This window comes from Eschrichtius robustus, chromosome 6, assembly GCF_028021215.1.
Source record: "Eschrichtius robustus isolate mEscRob2 chromosome 6, mEscRob2.pri, whole genome shotgun sequence".
Lineage (NCBI taxonomy): Eukaryota > Metazoa > Chordata > Mammalia > Artiodactyla > Eschrichtiidae > Eschrichtius > Eschrichtius robustus.
This window is the reverse complement of record NC_090829.1, coordinates 100943334-100963238: the sequence shown is the minus strand read 5'-3', so window position 1 is coordinate 100963238 and position 19905 is coordinate 100943334. Positions and strand designations below refer to the sequence as shown.

The 19905-nt window shown below is 38.2% G+C and overlaps 1 protein-coding gene across 3 annotated transcripts in view; it reads left to right on the top strand.

Moving 5' to 3' along the window:
• Window positions 1-19905, top strand: part of ARL6 (ARL6 interacting reticulophagy regulator 1) — an 81112-nt gene that overhangs the window by 44426 nt on the left and 16781 nt on the right. The window contains exon 8 of one of the 3 annotated variants that reach the window (XM_068545592.1): window positions 5977-6443. The exons of the other annotated variants lie outside the window; for them this stretch is intronic. Within the exon in view, the coding sequence (XP_068401693.1) occupies window positions 5977-6002 (26 nt within the window). The 3' untranslated portion in view covers window positions 6003-6443. Of the gene's footprint in view, window positions 1-5976; window positions 6444-19905 lie in introns of those variants that run through there. 3 annotated transcript variants of the gene reach the window in all.

Sequence of the window (19905 nt, the reverse complement as noted above, 5' to 3'; positions counted from 1 at the left end):
GGGAACTAGTGCCTGAGCTCTGGTGGATGAGGCTGAATCTTGTCTTTCTGGTGGGCACATCCACGTCTGGTGGTGTATTTTGGGGGTGTCTGTGGCCTTATTATGATTTTAGGCAGCCTCTCTGCTAATGGATGGGGCTGTGTTCCTGTCTTGCTAGTTGTTTGGCATAGGGTGTTCAGCACTGTAGCTTGCTGGTCATTGAGTGATGCTGGGTCTTGATGTTGAGATGGAGATCTCTGAGAGATTTTTACCGTTTGGTATTACGTGGAGCTGGGAGGTCTCTTGTGGACCAGTGTCCTGAAGTTGGCTCTCCCACCTCAGAGGCACGGCCCTGATGCCTGGCTGGAGCACCAAGAGCCTTTCGTCCACACGGCTCAGAGTAAAAGGGAGAAAAAATAGAAAGAAAGAAAGAAAGAAAGTAAGAAAGGAAGAAAGAAAGAAAGAAAGAAAGAAAGAAAGAAAGAAAGAAAGAAAGAAAGAAAGAAAGAAAGAAAGAAAGAAAGAAAGAAAGAAAGAAAGAAAGAAAGGAGGGAGGGAGGGAGGGAGGGAGGGAGGGAGGGAGGAAGGAAAGAAAGAAAGAAAGAAAGAAAGAAAGAAAGAAAGAAAGAAAGAAAGAAAGAAAGAAAGAAAGAGGCTATAATATAGTGAAGCAAAATAAAGCTATTGTAAAGCAAAGCTATACAGACAAAATCTCACCCAGAAGCATATATATATATACACTCACACAAAAAAAAAAGGAACAGGGGAAAAATTAATATATCCTGCTCCCAAAGTCCACCTCCTGAATTTGGGATGATTCGTTGTCTATTCAGGTATTCAGCAGATGCAGGCACATCAAGTTGTTTGTGGAGTTTTAATCCGCTACTTCTGAGGCTGCTGGGAGAGATTTCCCCTTCTCTTCCCTGTTCACACAGCTCCTGGGGTTCAGCTTTGGATTTGGACCCGCCTCTGCGTGTAGGTCACCTGAGGGCGTCTATTCCCCGCCCAGACAGAACGGGGTTAAAGGAGCAGCTGCTTCGGGGGCGCTGGCTCACTCAGGCCACGGGGAGGGAGGGGTACGGAGGAGGCGGGGCGAGCCTGCGGCGTCAGAGGCCGGCGTGACGTTGCACCAGCCTGAGGCGCGCAGTGCGTTCTCCCGGGGAATTTATCCGGGGATCACGGGACCCTGGCAGTGGCGGGCTGCACCGGCTCCCGGGAGGGGCGGTGTGGAGAGTGACCTGTGCTCACACACAGGCTTTTTGGAGGCGGCAGCAGCAGCCCCAGCGTCTCACGCCTGTCTCTGGGGTCCGCGCTGATCGCCGCGGCTCGCGCCTTTCTCTGGAGTTCGTTTAGGCGGCGCTCTGAATCCCCTCTCCTTGCGCGCAGCGAAACAAAGAGGCAAGAAAAAGCCTCTTGCCTCTTCGGCAGCTGCAGACTTTTTCCCGGCCTCCCTCCCAGCCAGCTGTGGTGCGCTAACCCCTTCAGGCTGTGTTCACGCCGCCAACCCCAGTCCTCTCCCTGCGATCCGACCGAAGCCCGAGCCTCAGCTCCCAGCCCCCGCCCGCCCCGGCGGGGGAGCAGACAAGCCTCTCGGGCTGGTGAGCGCTGCTCGGCGCCGAGCCTCTGTGCGGGAGTCTCTCCGCTTTTTCCTCTGCGCCCCTGTTTCTGTGGGATCCGCGCTGTTAGCTGCGGCTCGCGCCCGTCTCTGAAGTTCGTTTAGGCGGCGCTCTGAATCCCCTCTCCTCGCGCACCAGGAAACAAAGAGGGAAGAAAAAGCCTCTTGCCTCTTCGGCAGCTGCAGACTTTTTCCCGGCCTCCCTCCCAGCCAGCTGTGGTGCGCTAACCCCTTCAGGCTGTGTTCACGCCGCCAATCCCAGTCCTCTCCCTGCGATCCGACTGAAGCCCGAGCCTCAGCTCCCAGCCCCCGCCCGCCCCGGCGGGGGAGCAGACAAGCCTCTCGGGCTGGTGAGTGCTGGTCGGCACCGCTCCTCCGTGCGGGAGCCTCTCCGCTTTGCCCTCCGCACCCCTGTGGCTGCGCTCTCCTCCGTGGCTCCGAAGCTTCCCCCCTCCGCCACCCGCAGTCTCTGCCCGCGAAGGGGCTTCCTAGGGCGTGGAAATCTTTCCTCCTTCACAGCTCCCTCCCACTGGCGCAGGTGCCGTCCCTATTCTTTTGTCTCTGTTATTTCTTTTTTCTCTTTTGCCCTACCCAAGTACGGGGGGAGTTTCTTGCCTTTTTGGAGGTCGGACGTTTTCTGCCAGCGTTCAGTGGGTGTTCTGTAGGAGCAGTTCCACGTGTAGATGTATTTCTACTGTATCTGTGGGAAGGAAGGTGATCTCCGCGTCTTACTCTTCCGCCATCTTCTCTCCTCTCCGGTCATCTGGATTTTAAATTGTAGATCTCTCTCTCTCTGTTTTTTTTTTTGGCGGCGTGGGTGGGGGTGGTTATTTTGTCTGTAACAATGAGGCCACTAGGTGTCAGTAACGATCCAACATCACAGTGCCACTTGGCCAACTCTGGTCTTACCTAATTTTTGTGTCTTTGACTTTTCTGATCCATTATCTTTGCATCTTACCTCCCAAGTCTTTGTAAGAAGGATACTTTACTGGAAAAATTTTTGTGCCCTTGTGTTACCATATTATTTTATGTAACCTTTACAACAATTCTCTGCAAAGTAAGTAGTAGTATCCCCATTTTATGTGGGCAGCATGGAATAGTAGTAAAAAGCACTTGGACTTTCAAGTCTAGCAGATTTATTCCACTACTTATTAATTATTAACTAATGTCTCTAATTATCTTATAAAAATAATTTTCTTCATCTGTAAAATTAAAAAATAAAATTTCAAAAATTGCCATACATATTAAATGAAATACTGTATGTGTTAAAGTGCCTACCATAAGAAAGCACTCAAAAAGTGTTAAATTTACCCGTTTACCTAACTTCTGTATTTAGTAGAGGAGGAAACCTAGTATGTAGATTTAAAAGTATATCAGTTTGATTTTGAGTAGGAGATCCTTTGTTCATAATTTCTGTGTAACAATAAATAGTTTACATTTTTGATGCTTCTAACTGTCTCTCTGGATTTGAAAAGAGGGGAAAACATATATTGCAAAATAGGTAGCAGTAAATATAGGAGACTAGCCTGTGCCTATAACTGTTAACTTATTAGCCAAAAGTTTTTCTGTAAATCTGTGAAAGATGTTCTGAACTTTTATCTCTTCATTGTCCTTGCAAAATTCTGAAATTTCCTAGCATGATAAACCAGAAGCCCTCTGGTTCATTTTGGACCAATTTAATCTTATTATTTTAAGTTTAAGTTTGAAAAATTGGGGGTAAAACATTAAATGGCACATTTTGTGCCATGATTCCATTCTCTTTTGGAAGGATTCTCAATAATTACCTATGCATTACAGCCCAAAGACAAGAACCCATGAGTAGACTATGAAATATTTTTTAAAACCACCAGAGAATATACAGAAACCATTGCAGAGGTAAAGAGAGATATTTATAAAAAGAAATCCTCTCGCATGACTAATGAAACTTATTCATTGTATCTCTTTATCTGTATGTGAGAAGTTAATAATGCTTCCAGGTTTTAATATAAGAATTTTATAAACTATGCATATGAGTATTCCAATGAAAGACCGAGGATTGAACACACACTTAGTTTCATCCCCTCTTCAGATCTCACTAACAGTAAAGAGACTTTTGTTTAAAGCCATTTAACCCAAAAAGAATGGGAGCGACAAAAAATGGCAACCAAATTTTGGAAGCCAAATATCTGATGAATGTTGAATAACTTAACAGACCTGAGAAAGCGGAATTCTAAGCTAGCGCTGGAGAAAGCTGGAAAGCATCCTAGTTTACATTGCATATCCCCTCAAAGGCTCAGAAATAGAAGGAAATTGGAAATAAGGATGAGGTGAGACGGAAAGGAGAAGACAGTTATACATCCTTGCCCCAAAAGCAGATTGAAGTTTCATTCTTTGCAGAGAGGCAAATAGTATCCCTGGACTGGAGAACACCAAGCACAACTGTATGTTGGCATGCTGAACTGAAAATGAGGAGCAACGGAAAGTTTCATACTGAAGGTTATAACCGTCTTCTGCCTTCTCCTATTTCTCCTAGAAGACACTGGCAATAGGTAGGAGACAGCAAGTCAACTTTGAGGAGTCAGACCAGACTAAGAGAAAAGACCTAAAGGTATTAACATCAGAAATTCTCAAGGAAATGGCTTAGCTAGATACACTAGACTGAAGATCACTTTTGACAAGCCTCACACATGTAACAAAATTCCAATCAGCTTTATCGTGTTCACTCATACATATGAGAAGATAGCAAAAGATCACCAAGTATTTGAAGATCAAAACATTAGAATTATGGAATGTAAACAAAAACAGATTAGAAGAAGACTATTTAGGGAGAACATTTCAAAAAACTATTAGAGTAGCTTCAAAGAGATAAGAGAGAATGTATTACTTTCATGAATATGACAAGAATACTACTTGAAAAAGAACAAAGAACCAAAAAAATGAGTTCTTGGAAAATAATAGAATAGTAGAAATGGAAAACTCAATAAAAAGAAGATAAAAAAGAGACAATCTCTCAGAAGGTGCAAAAAAGACAAAGAATGGAAAGAAAAGATAAAGTAAGGAGTCATTTTAGGAGGCTCAATAACCTAATAAGAAGTTCTAAAAGAGAGAACAGAGAAAATAGAGGGGAGAAAGTCATCAAATAAATCATCAAACAGTATTTTCCAGAACCAAATGGTGAGTTTTTAGTTGCAAGGCCCCTTGAGAGCCCAATGCAGTGGATGAAAATATTCCCACACCAAGGTGGACCATTATTAAAATCAACACTAGAAGACAGTGGAAGATTCTACAAGTTTCCTGAGAAGAAAATAAGAGGTTTCATCTAGAGGATAAGGAAACAAAGTAGCAACAGACTTCTCACCAGCAACACTTGGAAGCAATGCCTGGAAGAATCTAAGGAGAAAATAATATTCGCCAGCAGTATCAGTGTATTATAACTGTATAATACATCTTCAGCCATGTAAAGTCTCAAGAGTTCACTTTCTATACCATTTACTAAGGTAGCCACTGAGGTGTACTGATCAAAAACAAAAGAATAAACCAACAAGAAAAAATAAGGGAAATAGGAAAATCTGCACAAGAGAGTTGGGAAGGAATCCCTAGGATGATAGTGGAGATCCTAGAGTGATAATGAAAGATCTCATATGAAAATAACTGGGCAAACATGGAGAACAACTGGTTCAGATTAAATAGTTTTGCACAAGACTAAGGGAGAGTTCTTCAAGAAAGTGAAATTGATCGACTGTGTAGTATGCTTCATAATAGTAAAGGTTGAAACAGGGTGAGGGTAGTGGGATTGAATTAATGTTAAGTACATTTTTAAAAAAAAACCTAAGGCAGGGTTGGGGATGAAGAACAATTAATAACTGCAGGGAAAACAAAATGTAGTAGAAGAGAGGAAAAGTAACTGGGGTATATCACTCATTTCAGCTGTGAACAGCATTCACATAGTCATCCTATTGATGACTGCATTACTGTGTTAGGAAAATGGAAGTATTGGTCACATGATGAGCATGGCAGAAGAACGGTGTACAAGCGTGTGAGAACCGAAGCCCCTTATTACATTGAAGGAACTGATATTTCAAGAAGTAATAATAAAAGCATATTATTTAGAGGTACACAGGTAATCACCTAAAAGGGAGTTGAAAGTAGTTGCCTGTGAAAGGAGAAAGGGGATGAGGCAAGGGACTGCTTTTTTTAATACAAGCCTTGTAGAACTAGTTGATTTTAATTAGGTGCATGTACAACGACAGAAATAAAAACTATAGTGTGAATTGTGCTTTTAAAAAGAAAAAAGTGTACACATAGGTTTCTACCATGTTCTTATAGATATGTCTTGGATTACTTTAGAGAATGGGTTTTGCCCTGTAGAGACTGATAATTTTTTATTTGGTTTTTATTATCAGATCAGATCCAGGCTGTGAAGACATGAAAAGATAGTATTTGGAAACCTCAACAATTTTCAATTCAAGGAATATATATTAAGGCAAACTGAATACTTTAAATTTTTTGAAAGTTGTTTTTACATCTAAGAATACTTGATAATCTTCTGCTTGCATTTATGGACTCTGAATGAGGTTTTTAAGAACATAAGACTTCAGGGATGCTAATCTGGCCATTAATTATATGAAAACTAAATGTTTCCTGAAGGTCTCCCTCCCCAGAATTATCAACTTCTTGAAAGGTCTACATTTGATTGTAATTAGAATGTGTAAAGTCAGAGTTATCTCAGTATCTCATCTTGATTTATGATATCTTTAATGCATTTTATTTTTTTAATTGTCTTCTAAAAACTTAGCTTATGATATGACTTTGTAGTATGATTGTGCTTGTGAAAAAGAACTTGTAAATATTTATAAGGGACCATGGGTAATTAATATATATTAAAGTTTTGCTATATGTCACCATCAATAAAACATAAAATGTAATATACAAACTAGTGTGCTTTATATGCTGAAAAGAATAATGCTGTGTTAATATGGTATTTGGTGTTTTACTGTCAAACATTTGTAAATTACCTGAGACCAAGTTAAGCTGAATTTATTTATTCAGTGAATAAAACACTGAATAAATAAATGAAACATCTCTGTACCTATTACTAGTTTGGCATTGTCCTAGGCAATGGTGATACAAGGTAAATAAAACGTATTCCTAATCCTCAGAGAACTTAAAATTTAATGAGGGAGAATTTGAGAATCTTTTCATACAGAGTATCTAATTTTATTTCATTGGCTGACTGAAAATATTGCATTTTAAGATTAAGAGGTATAAAAATGAATTAATGTGATTCTTCATAATTATTACAACTGACTTATTCTTTCTTCCTTTAAAATGTCTCCAGTTTACTGCAGTACTTTGTTAAAATAGACTGTGATTCACCAACTGTGTTTTTCCTGAGCATAAACTGCTACAAAAATGTTTTTTAGAATTTTAAACATATCTCTGCCATCTACTGTATGCAAATTGTGTTACTTCTCACAACTTAGAGACTGCTTATAATTGTAAACTCTAAATAGAAGCTTTCATTTTTAATTAATCACTGGGAAACAGTGGTTAGAGCAATGGTGTAAATCCTAAAAAATATTACATATAAAGAAAAACTGTAATATATAATGTGTAACATCATAAATATCATTAGCTGTGAAAATGATAAAAACAGAAGACAAAAGGTAAGTGAGTAATAAAGGTGTATTATGATAACTACAGTAGTGGTATGTTTCACAGAGATTTGAATAAAATAATTTTAAAACTACAGTAAAAGTTCAATAATTCAGTTTCTCTTAGTCCAGAAATCCCAGTGATTTCGAATTTGGCATATTGAAAGTTATCCAGAATATTCCAGTGATCCAGCATTTTAGCTAGGTTGCCAGCCTCTCATAAATTGTTTTGATGAAGATACAAAGTGAGTCTCATTAATCTAGAGCTGCCTCAAATATAAAAAAGACATAAAGATGAAAACACTGTAATTCAACAAAGAAAACCTAATATGCTATAACTATTTTAGGAGGATGGAGAAAGGGGTGTTTTAAGAGAATTCAAATCCTCATCTACCATAAGGTAACAATAACAATAATAAAAGCTAGCACTATATTTTGAGCAAGATATTATTACATGTATGGGATTTTGCATCATATAATCCTCATAATAGCCTTATGTAGTAGATTCTAGTGTTTGTTTTATAGACAAGGAAACTGAGGCCTAAAAAAAGGTTGTTTAAGGTCACAGAGCTAGTAAATGGTGGTGCTGGGATTCAGAACCAAACAATCTGTTTAAAATGGATGATTCAAGAGCTAAGAGTATTACTGATTTTAGAAATACAGAGGTATCTGCCATAAGAATAGCTAAAAGGATGGGAAAAATCTCTTACTGGGGTGGGAGACCAGGATTGGGGTGCTGGAGGCCAGGGACAAGGGACTGCTGTTTTTTTCTTTTTGCTTGTTTTAAGTCTATTAACACTTCAAAATTTAAACTCTGGGCAGGAATGACTATGATAAAAATAATTCTTGAAATTATGTTGATTTGTTGATGCTAAATTAGTATTCCGCAAACTACAGTAATTCACACCTATGCAAATATGTAGAAGAGCTTACTGACTGCTTCCTTTGTTTTCATGATCTCCAGATCTAGTTTATAGTCTATAAACATCCATTTGTACTCTACATTTTTATGTAAAGATTATGTAGAAGCAAGTTGGGCTACAGTGGTCACAGCACGCCATGTGTGTATACACTGAGGTTATTGCATTTGTATTTAACATATTATGCAATTAAAATTTATTGCATTAAAGCTCAAGCAAGTATTTTTTTATGTTTAGACATCACTGTGTTAACAAAGTTTAATTCATTAAGCTCCACATTTCAATGTGACACCTCATAAATTGTTCAAAAGTTAGCCTATTGTATGTTTTGCATTTAAATATTTATAATGTGGCCCTATTCAGCCTGTGCCTTATAAATCAAAAAAGAGCTGAGTTGTATATATTTTTCATTTATAGGTTGTCTGCTAAAAATTGTGAATTGCCTTCTGATTACTTAAGTTATTTTTTTCCCACCGTATGGTGATTTCCATAAATATATGTAGTTACTCTAGAGAAAACTTAAGGCAAATACATTCTGCATGTAACTCTGGTACATTAAAATACTGTAGCATTTTAACTGATTTGCTTTCTGAGTTTTCCTTCTTGCTTCTTAGTTAAAAAATAAATAAAACCAATATTAAATGCTCACTTAAACAGATGTTAAAATAGGTTTGTTCATTTCTGTGACTGGAAGGAAATACTTTGACTGAGAAATGGTTATTGTGTTTAATTGAATGTTTCAAGTAACTTATTTATTACATTTTTGTTGTGAATCTTTCTCATTAAGGATGTTCCTTCTGGGGTTTGCAAGGAACTGCCTCAGGACCATTACTGATTCTTCCCTCTGATCATTCGATTTTAATGCCACACTTGGCAGCTTCATGAACATATAGTATTAAGCTTTTCTCTGGTGATTTAGAATAAACCAAAAAGGGCAAATTTAATTCTTCACCAAATTTCAAGTCACCAAGTAATGCTAGAAGTCATAGAGGAATAGGAGGTACTTTGAAAATAAAATATGGTTAGAAATATAGTAGTAATAATTAACATTTTTGTGGTTTTTACTATGTGCCAGGCACTTTCTAAGCATTTTACATATGTATATTAATTCATTTAATCATCATAATATAATATATATAAAATGGATAACTAATAAGAACCTGCTGTATAAAAAAATAAATAAAATTCAAAAAAATCATCATAACAACTCTATGAGGTAGGCGCTATTATCTCTATTATGTAGGTCACGGGTCAGCAAACTGCTAATCTGTCTTTGTATGGCCCTTGAGCTAATAATGGTTTTACATTTTTAAAGTGTTATTTAAAAAAAAAAAAAGGCAACAGATACAGTACGTGGCCCACAGAGCATGAAATTATTTACTGTCTGGGGCTTTACATAAAAACTTTGCCGACCCCTATCTTAGATGATGAAAGTGAGGCAAAGGAGGTTAAGTAACTTGCCTACGGTCCCATTGCAAATAAACAGAAGACCCCAGATTTTGAGTCTAGACTATCTGGCTCCAGAATTTGTGTTCTTAACCTCTACAAGGTTTCTTGAAAAGCTAAAGAGCATTCTAAAATGGAATAGAACAATTTGAAATTACTTCTTTCTTAAATAATTATATTAAAGATGAAAAATTAGATGCAAATAGCTGAAAAGTAATGCTCATTGAAATCCTTCCCCGCCCCCCGCCCCTGTTATATTGATGTCTTGGCCCTCTGACATCTTTTTCCTTCTTTAAATGGGTGGCAACAGATGGGGCTGATTGTGAAACATCAGACATGTAAATGTTTCAAAGTTTAATCACACACAGATTATCCCCAAGCATCTGGCTTGGTCTTCCAGATTTCTCAGTGACTTTTACCAATATTTTGAGTTAACTGACAACTAGTGTTGACAGTCTTGAAACGTGGTAAAATGTAGACACATTAATAATCCAATTTGTGGATATGCATTTTAAGTTGTGACCCCAAGTAACAACTATAGCTAAAAATATTTTCTTAATTGCAAATATTTTATGGCTTTGCCTCAGTGTTCTAAATTTTTGCCATTTGACTATTGGAATAACATATATCCATAAAGGCCTAGGCCCAGAAATCAGTGTGTGTGTGTGTGTGTGTGTGTGTGTGTGTGTGTGTGTGTGTGTGTGATTCTCTTTTGGAAAACTTTATAAACTCGTCCAATTTTTTAATGAAATGTTACAATGTTACAGTAAAACATTACTGAGATAGGTTTACATTTCCTCTAATTGAGAGTAATCATTAATGTTGGAGTTAAAGCCAATTTCACTTTAAGCTCTATTTTCTTAGGCTCAGTGTGTGCGTGTGTGTGTATATCAGAATGCACCATCCTAAGGTCATAGGAAGCTCTCACTTCACTCATTTTAGTGATCACTAACTATTACCCCAGGGCTTTCTTGGGAAGGTTTATAGATATATCTTACAGATATGTTATCCTTTCTGTGTTGTAGGGTTTTTTATTTTGTTTGTTTTTGTGATGCTCTTAAATGTGATACATCAGTTCTTGCCATTTCTGGAAACTTTATTGTCTACTTGATAGAGTTTTTACTGCATTTTTTAGATGCTGGATTATTAGTGTATTAAGTACTGTCCACTAATTCCGTGAGCTTAATTTATAGATTCACAAAATATCACTTATCCCTTTTTACACTGTAAAACCCCCATACTGTGACTAATTTTATTTCATTTATACATAGCAGGACAAAATTTCTTGAGAACAAATAAAATGATTTCCAAGACCCTGTATCAGCATGGTATCTTGTTAATGTTAAAATTTGTTTTTCTAATTTGAAATACGTCTAATACAGAACTATTTTTTAAATAGCAATGCTATGTTTGCTGATTAAAAAGTGTGTTGGTCTCTTTAAAGGCAAGAGGCAGTATTTTTCTACTAATTAGACCTTCAGATGTAACAAGCAGATATATCAATACTTATCACAGAACTTGTCTATGTGGGAAATGGGTATAAACTTAAGAAATAGACTATAGTTCTTTCTTAAAGAGATCAGGACAATTCTGAGGCTTCGCCTCCATATCAGGAGGTCTTAGTCTTTTTTAGGAATAGGAATAGGGCTTGCCCTACAGTAGAATAGGATTCAAGCAGCAACTTTGTCTAGGAAGCCTACAATTGTATTTCCTTTTAATATAAGAGTATTACTAGTGCCACAAAGACTTTATTTGCATTTAAAGATTATACAGTACTCTGTATTTAACTTAATACATCTTTATTTTTATTAGATTTATTTAAATATCTGTCTTATGTATCCTACCTTACAGAAGAAAACTGAGGAAGAGTATCTACATCCTAAGGTCACTTCATAATAAAATGAAAAACCGTCATGCTAAGTGTCTTATTCTAAGGAAACTTTGAGGTTATTCACTTAACTCATGGTTAGTTTTTTATTTTTTTCATCTCTTTTTCTTTAGCCTTACTTCAAATTGTTCTTCAAAAGGCGTTAAGTTAATATCGATATATATGCATTTATTAAGATAATCCTCTAATCAACTACAATCAGAAAAAATTTTTCATAGTGTAACTCAAGTGTAAACTCTCTAATTATAAAGGACGTACCCAAATCCTTACCTTCTCTTCCTTCTTACAGAAAATAGTATGGAGTGGGAGGGTTCAGTGGTGCCCTGGACAAAGCTCAGATCTGGGCTAACTCACAGAAAAATCACGATTTCAGATTGCTTCCAAGTCCTTGTAGCTATCACTGAGTAGATGGCTCTCTAAAATTGATAGCACATTTGCTTATTCCAGTAAACCCGGGTCACAGCCTGGAAGCCAGAATGTGAACACATTAGGGACTGACATGGCTCTGCGTAATAATGTAAATCACTTCACAGACTATCTTATATTTAGAAAAATTGTTTCCCTCAAAATTATTCTAGAATTTGACTCAGTACTTACTTTAGAGACATGTGCATAACCTTGATTTGCAAGGGCAATAATTGTGTCTCGAATGTTTGAGTCTTTACCATAATCCTTTATTGAGGAAGCTGACGCATTTCATCTTCCTTTTTTACACATCCTAGTCACTCTTGTTTTGAATATCCACTCACCACCTAAGATCCTTTTCTCTGCTGGTTTCTGTCCTAAGTGTTTTCTAAGCAAGTATATCAGTTCCTAGGGTTCCCTATGGAAAGTCTTAACATATCTATTTAATTGAACCATATGGCATTGCCATTTTGTAGGCCCAAAGCAGCTGAATGATAGCACTTTCATATGGTTCAGTTAAGGTCACCTGGAAACTTCTGAACAGCTTAATTTTTCAGGAAGTGTCAAAGAAATCAATACCTAAGCAGCCACAACCTAGCCTGGCCCAAAAAAGACCTGTGGTTTTTTTGGCCACAATACTTTGTAGTTCCATGCCTCAAACCAAGCCAGTAATCTGAGGGATTTCTTAATTTTTAAGGTATGTATCATTTCAGACACATTTTATGAGTTATTTCAGATTCTCTCAGACTCACCATCTCTTGTTTCAGCTGCCACTGCTTGTAGGCTCCAGCCAACTATATGTAGATGCAGAGCACCCTATTTTTGTTCCCATGCCCCCACCCCTACCATTCCAAAACACACATAACCCAGCAGGGGAACCATTGACAAGTGGAAGACAAGAACTAGTGATAAAATTCTTCCCTCTTTCTATTTTTCCCATCAGTCATGGACAGTCTAGAGACTCACCATGTATAGCTTCTGGGATGATTACTTTGACTAACAGTCACACTTAGCAGCAGCCAGCTCAGTAACACCTCGCATTGCCACTCTCCTAACCTGCTTCATTCTCCTTTCCCATAACTTTACTTCCTAATAAATTGATACAAAATATCTCTGCCTCAGCAATGCTTTCTGAGGAACCCAGGCTATATCCAACAATATTCTCAAATTTTCATCAGAGTCACCTATGGTAGAATACATGAGAAGTATTCCCCTAGGACTTTTCTTTTTTCATTTTTATGTTTTAAATGTTTTAAATATTTATTTTATATTGGAGTAGAGTTGATTAACAATGTTGTGTTAGTTTCAGGTGTACAGCAAAGTGATTCAGTTATACATATACAAACATCTATTCTTTTTCAAATTCTTTTCCGATTCAGGTTATTACAGAATATTGAACAGAGTTTCCTGTGCTATACAGTAGGTCCTTGTTGGTTATCTATTTTAAATATAGCAGTGTGTACATGTCAATACCAAACTCCCAATCTATCCCTCCCCCCGCCTGGATAACCATATGTTCATTTTCTAAGTCTGTGAGTCTATTTCTGTTTTGTAAATAAGTTCATTTGTATCACTTTTTTTTTTTAGATTCTACATATAAGTGATATCATATGATATTTGTCTTTCTCTGTCTGACTTACTTCACTTAGTATGTTAATATCCAGGTCCATCCATGTTGCTGCAAAGAACATTATATCATTCTTTTTAATTGCTGAGTAATATTCCATCGTGTATATATATATCACAACTTCCTTTATCCATTCATCTGTCAATGGACATTTAGGTTGCTTCCATGTCTTGGCAATTGTAAACAGCGCTTCAGTGAACAGGGGTGCATGTATACTTTCGAACCATGTTTTTCCCAGGAGTGGGATTGCTAGATCATATGGTAGCTCTCTTTAAAGTTTTTTAAGGAACCTCCATACTGTTCTCCATAGTGGTTGTACCAATTTACATTCCCACCAACAGTGTAGGAGGGTTCCCTTTTCTCCACACCCTCTCCAGCATTTATTGTTTGTAGACTTTTTGATGACAGTACTTCTGACTGGTGTGAGGTGATATCTCATGGTGGTTTTGATTTGCATTTCTCTAATAATTAGTGATGTTGAGCATCTTTTCATGTGCCTCTTGGCCATCCATTTGTCTTCTTTGGAGAGATGTCTATTTAGGTCTTCTGCCAATTTTTTGATTGGGTCGTTGGTTTTTTTGGTATTGAACCACATGAGCTGTTTGTAAATTTTGGAGATTAATCCCTTGTTGGTCACATCTTTTGCAAATATTTTCTCCCATTCTCTAGGTTGTCTTTTCGTTTTGTTTATGGTTTCTTTTGCTGTGCAAAAGCTTTTGAGTTTAATTAGGTCCCATTTGGTTTTTTTGTTTGTTTGTTCTTATTTCCATTACTCTAGGAGACGGCTTGAAGAAGATATTGCCGCGATTTATGTCAAAGAGTATTCTGCCTATGTTGTCCTCTAAGAGTTTTATAGTATCTGATCCTACATTTAGGTCTTTATCCCATTTTGAGTTTATTTTTTTGTATGGTGTTAAAGAATGTTCTAATTTCATTTTTTTTTACATATAGCTATCCAGTTTTTTTCCCTGGGTCCTGGTGCACACAAGACCTTGTGTGTGCCCTCCAAGAGTGGAGTTTCTGTTTCCCCCAGTCCTGTGGAAGAATTCCTGCGATCAAACCCCTCTGGCCTTCAAAGCCAAATTCTCTGGGGGCTCTTCCTCCCGTTTCCAGGCCCCCCAAGCTAGGGAGCCTGATGTAGAGCTCAGAACTTTCACTTCTGTGGGAGAACTTCTGTGGTATAATTATTTTCCAGTTTGTGGGTCACCCACCCGGCGGGTATGGGATTTGATTTTATCACGATTGCACTCCTTCTACTGTCTCATTGTGGTTTCTTCTTTGTCTTTGGCTGTAGGGTATCTTTTTTGGTGGTTCCAGCATTTTTCTGTCAGTGGTTGTTCAGCAATTAGTTGATTTTGATGTTTCCATAAGAAGATGTGAGCTCATGTCCTACTCTGCCATCTTGTCACCAGGATCATCATTTTTTAAATAGACTTTATTTTTCGAGCAAATTTAAGTTCACAGCAAAACTGAGCAGAAGATACAGAGATTTCCTACATACTACTGCCCCCACATAACACATATACCCTCCCACACCGTCCACATCCTGAAGCCCTAGGATTTTGAAGCACGTAAAAGTCACCCTCAAGTGAGCATAGTGATAAACAGTTGATCAAAAGCTACCTTGGATGTTCTGGCTCTGGGTAAGTTAGAGTAAGTACACTCCATCCTATCCCCACCGAATGCAGCCATAAAACCTGCATAGACCAGCTATTTGAATGCATGGGCCAGCTACTTGAGGACTCTGAGTAGCAGTCAGATTGAAGAAGACCAGAATTTAACATACCACAAGACCAACAGTGAGTTTACCCATTTTTTCCCCTTTGGTAGCCCCTCTACTTGGGCTTAAGGCTGCTGAAAACCCAGAATTGGGAATCTGTGCAGACAGAGCTCCAGAGAAAACCTAATTTTGGCTCAAAGAGTGGGAAGGGAGTCTCCTAATGACCAGCAAAAATTAAGAAAATACTCCATTTTCTTTTTCTATGTTTTCTTGTACACCAGCTCTCAAACAATCTGAGGGTGTCAGCAGCAGCAACAGTAGCAACAGTGGCAGTGGCAAACCCACAGACACCTAAGATTCTGAGGAAAGGGAACCTTCGTGTACAATCAGAGGAGCTGTGGTCCCAAGAGGATGTGGTAAATCCCATTGCTTTTGTTCTCTCTGTCTTCCCACTGCTTGGCCCCAGACGGGCATATTCATAGGAAGTGTATGGTAGAGCAGGGCACATAAAGCCTCAGCTTTCTAGCTGGGAGGTTAAAAAAAAAAAAAAAAAAAGTGGGGGGAGCCCCAGGAACTAAAGTACAGAGGAGATTGGGAGAGGGAAGAGATCAGCAAAGTAACCCCATAAAGTTGCTTATGAAATCTCAGTCTTGCCCTCAGTGTGGGTCTGAGTCCAAACAGCATACACAGACTTTGAGAAGTAAACTATGACCCAAATCCAAGATTAGCTACTGGGTGGCTCACACATGGCCTAGATATGAATAAAACTCTGGAGGTTTTTGAAAACAGAAATAACATTGAAATATGACTCCCACAAGGCTGGTTGGAACTTTTGGCCTGAATCTAACCAGAATGAAGGCCTGCTAAAGAAAAATTATCAATAATCTCCATAGAATTTAAATAAGAGGGATTTCCCTGGTGGTGCAGTGGTTAAGAATCTGCCTGCCAATGCAGGGGACACAGGTTCGATCCCTGGTCTGGGTATAGTTGAATTACAATTACAATGTTGTGTTAATTACTGCTGTATGGCAAAGTGACTCAGTTGTGTGTGTATATATATATATATATATATGTATATATATATATATATATATATATATATACATATATATATATATATATATATATGCGTTCTTGTTCATATTCTTTTCCATTATGGTTTACTACAGGATATTGAATATAGTTCCTCGTGCTATACAGTAGGACCTTGTTGTTTATCCATCCTATATATACCGGATCGCATCTGCTAATCCACAACTCCCAATCCAACCCTCTCCCACTTCCCTCCCCCTTGGCAACCACCAGTCTATTCTCTATGTCCCTGACTGTTTCTGTTTTATAAATATGTTCATTTGTGTCATTTTAGATTCTACATATAAGTGATATCATATGGTATTTGTCTCTCTCATTCTGACTTACTTCACTTAGTATGATAATCTCTAGTTGCATCCATGTTGCTGCAAATGGCATTATTTCATTCTTTTTTATGGCTGAGTAGTATTCCATTGTATATATGTACCACCTCTTCTTTATCCATTCATCTGTCAATGAACATTTAGGTTGTTTCCATGTCTTGGCTATTGTGAATAGTGCTGCTGTAAACATAGGGGTGCATGTATATTTTTGAGTTATATAGTTTTGTCTGGATATATGCCCAGGAGTAGGATTGCTGGAACATATGATAATTTTTTAGTTTTCTGAGGAACCTCCATACTGTTTTCCACAGTGGCTGAGCCAACTTACATTCCCACCAACAGTGTACGAAGGTTCCCTTTTCTCCACACCCTCTCCAGCATTTGTTATTTGTAGATTTTTTAATGACAGCCACTCTGACACGTGTGACGTGGTACCTCATTGTAGTTTTGATTTGCGTTTCTCTAATAATTAGTGATGTTGAGCATCTTTTCATGTGCCTATTGGCCATCTGTATTTCTTCTTTGGAGAAATGTCTCTTTAGGTCTTATGCCCATTTTTTTTTTTTTAATAAATTTATTTATTTATTTATTTTGGGCTGCATTGGGGTCTTTGTTGCTGCACGTGGCTTTCTCTAGTTGCCGCGAGCGGGGCTACTCTCTGTTGCGGTGCATGGGCTTCTCATTGTGGTGGCCTCTCTTGTTGTGGAGCTCGGGCTCTAGGCGTGCAGGCTTCAGTAGGTGTGGCTCGCGGGCTCTAGAACGCAGGCTCAGTAGTTGTGGCGCACGGGCTTAGTTGTGGCATGTGGGATCTTCCCGGACCAGGGCTCAAACCCATGTCCCCTGCATTGGCAGGCGGATTCTTAACCACTGACCCACCAGGGAAGCCCCTATGCCCATTTTTTGATTGGATTGTTTTTGTTTTTCTGATATTGAACCACACGAGCTGTTTGTAAATTTTTTAGATTAATCCCTTGTCAGTCGCATCATTTGCAATATTTTCTCCCATTCTGTAGGCTATCTTTTAGTTTTGTTTATGGTTTCCTTTGCTGTGCAAAAGCTTGTAAGTTTGATTAGGGTCCATTTGTTTATTTTCATTTTTATTTCTATTGCCTGGGAAGACTGAACTAAGAAAACATTGGTACAATTTATGTCAGAGAATGTTTTGCCTATGTTCTCTTCTAGGAGTTTTATGGTGTCATATCTTATGTTTAAGTCTTTAAGCTATTTTGAGTTTATTTTTGTGTGTGGTGAGAGGGCATGTTCTAACTTCATTGATTTACATGTGACTGTCCAACTTCCCCAACACCACTTGCTGAAGAGTTTGTCTTTTTCCCATTGTATATTCTTGCCTCCTTTGTTGAAAATTAATTGATCATAGGTGTGTGGGTTTATTTCTTGGCTCTCTATTGTCTTCCATTGATCTGTATGTCTGTTTTTGTGCTAATACCATGCTGTTTTGATTACTGTAGCTTTTTTTTTTTAATTTTTTTAAACATCTTTATTGAAGTATAATTGCTTTACAATGGTGTGTTAGTTTCTGCTTTATAACAAAGTGAATCAGCTACACATATACACACGTTCCCATATCTCCTCCCTCCCGCATCTCCCTCCCTCCCACCCTCCCCATCCCACCCCCCTAGGCAGTCACAAAGCACCGAGCTGATCTCCCTGTGCTATGTGGCTGCTTCCCACTAGCTATCTATTTTACATTTGGTAGTGTATATATGTCCATGACAGTCTCTCACTTTGTCACATCTCACCCCTCCCCCTCTCCATATCCTCAACTCCATTCTCTAGTAGGTCTGTGTCTTTATTCCCATCTTGCCACTAGGTTCTTCATGACTTTTTCTTTTTTTTTTCCTTAGATTCCATATATATGTGTTAGCATACTGTATTTGTTTTTCTCTTTCTGACTTACTTCACTCTGTATGACAGACTCTAACTCCATCCACCTCATTACAAATACCTCCATTTCATTTCTTTTTATGGCTGAGTAATATTCCATTGTATATATGTGCCACATCTTCTTTATCCATTCATCCGATGATGGACACTTAGGTTGCTTCCATGTCCTGGCTATTGTAAATAGAGCTGCAATGAACATTTTGGTACATGACTCTTTTTGAATTGTGGTTTTCTCAGGGTATATGCCCAGTAGTGGGATTGCTGGGTCGTATGGTAGTTCTATTTGTAGTTTTTTAAGGAACCTCCATACTGTTCTCCATAGTGGCTGTATCAATTTACATTCCCACCAACAGTGCAAGTGTGTTCCCTTTCCTCCACACCCTCTCCAGCATTTATTGTTTCTAGATTTTTTGATGATGGCCATTCTGACCGGTGTGAGATGATATCTCATTGTAGTTTTGATTTGCATTTCTCTAATGATTAATGATGTTGAGCATTCTTTCATGTGTCTGTTGGCAATCTGTATATCTTCTTTGGAGAAATGTCTATTTAGGTCTTCTGCCCATTTTTGGATTGGGTTGTTCGTTTTTCTGTTATTGAGCTGCATGAGCTGCTTGTAAATCTTGGAGATTAATCCTTTGTCAGTTGCTTCATTTGCAAATATTTTCTCCCATTCTGAGGGTTGTCTTTTGGTCTTGTTTATGGTTTCCTTTGCTGTGCAAAAGCTTTTAAGTTTCATTAGGTCCCATTTGTTTATTTGTGTTCTTATTTCCATTTCTCTGGGAGCTGGGTCAAAAAGAATCTTGCTGTGATGTATGTCATAGAGTGTTCTGCCTATGTTTTCCTCTAAGAGTTTGATAGTGTCTGGCCTTACATTTAGGTCTTTAATCCATTTTGAGTTTATTTTTGTGCATGGTGTCAGGGAGTGTTCTAATTTCATACTTTTACATGTATCTGTCCAATTTTCCCAGCACCACTTATTGAAGAGGCTGTCTTTTCTCCACTGTATATTCTTGCCTCCTTTATCAAAGATAAGGTGACCATATGTGCGTGCATTTATCTCTGGGCTTTCTATCCTGTTCCATTGATCTATATTTCTGTTTTTTGTGCCAGTACCAAACTGTCTTGATTACTGTAGCTTTGTAATATAGTCTGAAGTCAGGGAGACTGATTCCCCCAGCTCCATTTTTCGTTCTCAAGATTGCTTTGGCTATTCGGGGTCTTTTGTGTTTCTATACAAATTGTGAAATTTTTTGTTCTAGTTCTGTGAAAAATGCCAGTGGTAGTTTGATAGGGATTGCATTGAATCTGTAGATTGCTTTGGGTAGTAGAGTCATTTTCACAATGTTGAT